We start from the raw sequence: 6,817 nt of genomic DNA, 5'->3' as shown, positions 1-6,817 counted from the left end.
AAGAACTTGGTTGGGAGACAGGGGGATGAAAGAGGAAAGCGAAAGGGGATGAAGATAAAGTTGATGGAAATGTAGTTACAGAAGGTGGATTTGAAAATGAGGAGCGTATGTCATCTTAGTAGTTGACAGTTCTGATGCTAACATAGTGGCTCACTGTAGAGTCCGACAACCACGGACCTGGGGAGGACTTGTGGACCTGTTGTGACGTAAGATGACAGAGAGAATCAAGAGAGGAGGACAGAGTAGAAAGGGGAGTGTCTGGCAGAGTTAGGATGCATGAGTGAGAAAGGAAGTAAACACATATTCAAATTGAATTGGATTAAAAGTCAAGAACTTTAACTCTAACTGGTTCTTTTTAACTCAACACTTGACTGAAACAAAATCCTAGCTCATACAATTCAAGGTAAGACAAAACACTACAAACTAGCAATTTAGTTAACCTAAGACAGCAGATACAATAGTATTCTAGCAGAGAAGCTTATTTAAAAAATATACTTAGCCTAAATCCAACTAATCCAATAGTATGAAACCACAGAAGTCCATGCACGCTCAGGTGAAGCACACTGGTTATCTCAATGGCTCTGTGGTTTAATGAGATGGTCATCAGTCCAGAATATAATACTGCTTCACTGTGTCGTTTTAAATCCTGTTTATTGTTTAACCCATATGATTTATATTGTCTAAACGTGATGTTGATACGGACATATATTAATCCGTATTTATTTATTTCAACGAGACCTTCAGTGTATCACCGCACTTCACACACAAGCGCTTTGTGAAAACGACTAATCTGCGACCGAGTTTGCAACCGACCCACAACATCTAGAATAAAGACAACAAATCATCAGTTGCCAAGATACCCAGTTAAACTGGAATACCAGCGACACTTTTTTTCATCTGTTTATGTCAAAGACTACTGATGATGTAACGATTTCTTGAAGATGATGTAACGATCCCTATTCGTAGGGAAAGATTTCAACGACAACCCCTTGTGACTCCATTTCAAGGGGCAAGATAACCCTCGAAAACAAGGGTTTAGGGTCAAGGGGTGAAATGGCATTGGGCCTGCTCTATTTTCAGCTGACTGTCCATTGTTCACGATGATCCAATCAGATTTTGCTATGACCTACATCAACCAATCATGTAATTACTCTGAAACTTTAAATTTGTTCTCCTCTATGTTGCTGACGGCTGTAATCTCACAATTAATTCACTGTGACCTTCCTCTCCACTACTAACCCCCTATTCGGTGCCTTGGTAAAGCTTAGCTGAGTTGTCACATCTCATTTGGATCCTCAATATTCGCTAGATTTCATCAGCGACCACCAGTGTCCAGACCCTGTAGGGCAGGTCGATGCATGGAGTGGACCGAGCAAGCCCTTATTCCATTTCCCTGTTCCAAAATAATATACATCACATGTAGCCTTTGATAATGCATGTTGTCTTTGATTGTGTCGTATTGTCTTCCCATATGTCATGTCTTTGATCCACATGTTTATCAAACAAGGTAAGCACTACAGCTGAAGAATAAACCAAACAAAGAAAAAGTATTGGGAATACAGTAGCGAATGGAATCATCTACAAATCCAGTCACATCAAGGGAAGTAGCTAAAAAGAACCAGAAAAGTAAACATAACACTGAAAGAGAGGTTTAGGACCTTTATGACACTCTTTCATCCCATCTCAGACTTTTAGTTCCATCTTCCTGTTGTGAAAACAAGGCTGGGGCCGCGAACTAAAGGCAATCCGGCAACAGAGGATGGCTCAGGCAAAACGAGGGGATGCTCCAAATGATCAGCAAGGAGAGGAGGCCGAACAAAGAGAAACTGATACGCGGAACTCGATATTGGCCCAAGTTCTTGAACAGTCTGCCCGTGCCAGATTAAGCAATCTTGCTTTGGTGAAGCCAGAGAAGGCCACTGCAGTTGAAAACTATCTCATTCAGATGGCTCGTTTAGGGAACTTGGGAGGAAAGATTTCTGAGTCAAGCTTGATCGAAATCCTAGAGCAAGTCAGCCAACAAACAGAGAAAAAAACGACTGTCAAATTCAACAGACAGAGGGTGATGGACTCAGATGACGATATTAATGACTAACTTTAAATTGGATCCCTGTAACGAAGACATTGTGAGAAGAAAAATGCTTGACCTGGACTCTAGCATCTCTAGCCAGCGTATTCCTGATAACTAAATCGTGGGATGCTCTGGCTCTCTGGAAAATACACACAAAGGAAAAAAATGGGATATTGTTTCATCAGTGGGGGTAGAAAATACACAGTGTCAAAAAAGGCAGTCTTTTGCAATCTCTTTTCAGTCAAGTTGACACAAACTTCAACTGCATATCTTGTACCCCTGACCACACACAGCACTGTGTGACGCCTCTTGTTCTTTGTGGCAGTTAACCTTTTTTTCTCCCTGGTTGATTTCTCTTCTTCAAAGATAAGATGTTAGAGAAAATGAAATACTCTGCTGATGCATTTATCTAGACCAGGGGTATTCAACAAAAATGTAAAGAGGTTCGGCTAGAGAAAATCTCTTGAAGCAAAGGTCCGGAAGATCATAATGTCTAACTATTAAGTGATGTATTTAAGTAGCCTTGCAGTTGTATCAACATCTATATGTACTAAATGCCTGACTGTCAAATCAAATGAATTCAGTACAATTCAAAAACTTTTTGACAATATTTATTGTCATGTTACATAGAACTGAACATATATGTATGATGGCAGATATGTATAATGTTCTCTCATCAACAAAATAAAAGTAGGGCTGCATTTCACAATAAGAGAATATCAATAAAATGTGATAATTGTGAAAAAAAAACTTCCGAAAAATAAAATAAAGGGAGCAAAAGCTATAATTTCAATGTTTGTTTCACATCTTGACTCAAAAGTCTCAAAGAATTTTGCAGAAAATAAATCTTAACACATCTTAACAATTGAACAGTTTTGAATCACTTTCTTCCCCTCTTATATCCCACTCCCCCACTTCTTCCTTCTTTTTCTTTCTCTTTCTTCGTCTCACTCCTGTTTCTCCACTTTCTCTGTCTCACTCTTCTGTTTCTCAACTTTCTCCGGCTCAGTCATCTGTACCTCTCCCTTTGTTTTCTCTACCTGTATCGCTATCTTTCTTCTTCTTTCTACTGTCTTTTCATGTGTAACTTGCCTCTAACTCTCTCTTCTGTCTGCACTGAAGAGTCGCAATGTTAACGGCCTGGAACCACATACTTGATTGGCTGAGTAGTAGCACATGGGATGGCTTAACTCACATGCAATTGGTCTCTGCGTTTCCTCATCTGCTAAACCACTACCGTAAAGACTACAAAAGTTGCGCCGGTTACAAATAGAAGTGCCCCGTCAGGTTTTAAATCATAACCTTCTGTTTTGGCTGTAGCTCCGGGTCCGTACGGGACGGCTTCTGGGTCCCCTGATCTAGACTGTTCATTGATCACAATTCATTTTCTCTATTCAGGGCCAGTTTCCTGCTAGCCCTGGACGTTGCATCTGGATATTTTCTTTTTGCTGACATGTATCTTCAAGGTTAACATACACATGATAGAAGCCTTAAATAAATACACTTTCTTGTTTTCTGTTTATTGAATTAGCTGCTGATTTTATGTGGCAATGTATCAGTATGTAATTTTTTCTGTTTCCCCAACAGATCTGAATGAGCAAAGCAGTGACTATCCGTGAACCTGTCGAGAGAAACGGCTCGAGGACAAGTGCACGGCCATGAATGTGGCAGTAGTGAAAGAGACCCAGCACATGCTCAGCAAAGTAATAAAGAAAACTCCTCTACAACCGAAACTGCTGAACAGACCCCCGTTTCGATACCTCCATGACATCTTCACTGAGGTCATCAGGGACACTGGTTTTATGAGAGGCCTGTATGAAGAGAATGAAATGATTCTAGAGAACATTAAGGATAGGCAATCCAAGATAGCCTTCCTCCAGAAAGCCATAGATGTTGTGATGCTGGTGAGTGGTGAGGCCCTGCTGGCAAAGCCATCAGAGATTATAGCTGGTCATCACCCTGAGAAAACCAATGAGCTGCTGCAGGCCATCGCCAAGTGTTGCCTCAACAAAATGTCAAGTAATGATGCAGTGAAGCAAGTACTTGGTGGAAAAAAAGTGGACATGAGGACCAGGACCCAGGGCAATGGAAAAATGAACGAGAAGAAGGAAGAATGTGAACAAAGCAAAAAGATCACAAAGCACAGTTGCAAGGGTAACCATCTCCCAGACGAGCCCAAAGAGCAGCAGCGCAGACTGAGGGATGTGGAGAAGAAGCACCAAAGGGACAGGAAATGCTCTGACAAACATCCCCCCAGTGCACAGGACCATGGCAAAGAATGTGACAAACACAAAAGCCAAGACCAGGTACGAGATAAAGACAGGCAAAATTTGAAGGACAGAGAGATGGATCGAGAAAGGGAAAAGGACATGGAGAAAGACTCCTCCAGAGTTATGGAAAAAGACAAGAAAAAACAAAGAGACAAAGAGCGGGAGCGTCCCAAACAGGGGGAAGAGGGCAACAAAACTGTAAATAGAAAAAGTAAGGCCAAGGTTCCAGCTGAAACAGAGGGCTGGGGCAAAACAGCCCAACCTGTACCAGCTTCTGAAAATCCAGGTAGAAAACCCCTGCCTTCATCTGCTGAAGGGCTGGGGCAAAGATGTAAAATTAGAGAACAAGATGAATCGGTCAGGGAGGGATTCAGAGATGCAAAGTTACCTCAGAGCTCTATTCCTCCAAAAAATGGGGACACCGTTGTCTCCTTAGTGCAATCTGACATGGCTCCCAGCAGGGCTTGCCCAGAAACTCTTCGGTTCAAGAGACAGAAGACTTACCCTGGTATGACTTTAGCTGGGAGACTCCTTAGTGCCATAAACCCAGTACCTATTATAATGGATAGGGAGAAGCTCTCTGAGGATGAGGAGGGTGAAGATAAGCAATTTTTCAAGGAGGCGACTGTCCATCCACCCCCACATGCTCCTGATATAAAGGTAGACTTGTCGCCATCATGCCCCGAGTCCAAAGAGCAGAACTTGGTTTCTGAAGCAGCATTGAAGAAAGAAGAGGATGCAGTGACGAGGGAAGTCGAGTGGCTGCATTCATCCATTCAGACGGTTAGCTGCAGTTTCCTTCCTTTAGGAAAGATCATGGACAACATCCTGGAGGACACGGATGCCATGCTGACTGAACATCACACTTGGCGGCAGGTTAACAAGGAGCATGCACAGGCCTTGCTAGAGGAGCACAGAGCGACTGACCCCACTTTGGATCCTCTGAAAGCAGAACTAGCTGAGCTGGAGCAGCTGACTGCAGACGAGCTTGACAAGATTTGTGCTGTGAAGTCCAACATACTGAAGAATGAAGAGAAAATCCAAAAGCTGGTGACAGGGATTAATGTCTCTTACTCAACCTGAAGTGGGAAAAAAGGTCCATGGGAAAATAAAGAGTTGTTCATCTTTTGTTAAGTTAAATAAACTTTTTGTGTAAACTTGAAAGATTACGTTTTACCAGTATTTATATTATTATTTAGGAATTAAATGTTTCTGGACCCCAGCCCCCCCTTGTCGCCTGTTGTTTCAGGCAGTCCGCCATATTGACATAATGTTTAAAATGCTAATGTTAGCCGTCTGTGAGGATAAAATTCAGCATGGTTTCGGTACGCCTAATGACCGTAACTTATGTGAAAAACACTATTGAAGTCCCCAGAAGCTTCTAAGCATATACATTTCCTAAAACTCACCATTCCCTGGGAGGACCGTCTGCAGGAGGCCAACGAGAGGAAAGGAAGAGGGCAAAGTATGCTGAGCAAGTAGAGGAATGCCGAAGCAAAAGGTGTCGGGCAGGTGTGAGCCCATTGAGGTGGGATGCAGAGGGTTCGCAGACCAGTTTATCTGCAGAGGCTACAACATGCTGGACATTGCAGGAGCCACTAGGCAAAGGGTCCTGTGGATCAGGAGAGGTGAGCCATGGGTCGGGTAGTGCTACCTGGTCGCAAGCCGGTTTCTATGGCAATGTGATACACATGTGGGGCAACATCTTATAGTATGGTCTTTTTGTATACACCAGTGGGTCATACGTGCATATTTGCAAATTTATGGGACTTGCTAATCAAGACACTAATCCTGGTGCCATAAGTGTACTTGAAGTACCTTACATGACATCCAGTATGAGCACACCTATGAGCACACCTTGCCATTTTTAAGCAGTTGTCAAGCTTGGTCGGTTCTTCATTTCCTGTTTATATGTTTCTTGTAAAAGACTGGTTCCATCTATATTTGCTCTCAGTGGGCAGGATGACTTGTGTTCCACCTCCCCACACAGACAGAAACAGGTTGGTGAGTTCCATTTTATTCGGCTGGACTTATACTGGAGCCTCCTCACTATCTCACACACAAAACTATGTTTTGTAACTTAAGTCTGTTCAGAAGTTATATACCGTATTTGAAAGAACACTCACTAACTTTTGCAACTCTATGTGTTAACTTTTGTCAGATATTCTGCTGGCACTCAACAGATGGAGAAGAGTGGAAAACACATAAATCCAACTCTGTATGGAGGTAAATATTTAGTTCAGTCAATCTGTTAGGTGCATGGCAACTTACATGTTTTTAGATCTGTTCAAACAAAAAAATGATTCCCTCCAATAGTGCAGTATTTTAAAGGGAAGATTGTCCAGGTAAAACCATGAAAGTGATGGAAGGTAGCTGAATAACATTTGGAAAAAAACAGTAACAAAGAAAGACTTAACTTTTACTGCAAACAGACAGAAAAGTTTGGTCTCTATTCAAATATAATATCAGAAAATAG

General features: G+C 42.1%; 1 protein-coding gene across 1 annotated transcript; it reads left to right on the top strand.

Moving 5' to 3' along the window:
• The first annotated feature begins 3,729 nt into the window (after positions 1–3,729).
• LOC132998051 (TRAF3-interacting protein 1-like) lies at positions 3,730–5,424 on the top strand. The gene has a single exon (XM_061067536.1). The coding sequence runs from the start codon at positions 3,730–3,732 to the stop codon at positions 5,422–5,424; it is 1,695 nt and encodes a 564-aa protein (XP_060923519.1).
• Positions 5,425–6,817: the final 1,393 nt, after the last annotated feature.

Source organism: Limanda limanda, chromosome 3 (genome assembly GCF_963576545.1).
Source record: "Limanda limanda chromosome 3, fLimLim1.1, whole genome shotgun sequence".
NCBI lineage: Eukaryota > Metazoa > Chordata > Actinopteri > Pleuronectiformes > Pleuronectidae > Limanda > Limanda limanda.
This window is presented reverse-complemented; position numbering and strand designations above follow the sequence as displayed.

Excerpts from the sequence above, each read along its gene's own strand:
- LOC132998051 (XM_061067536.1), top strand. The coding sequence starts at position 3,730 with ATGAATGTGGCAGTAGTGAAAGAGACCCAGCACATGCTCAGCAAAGTA.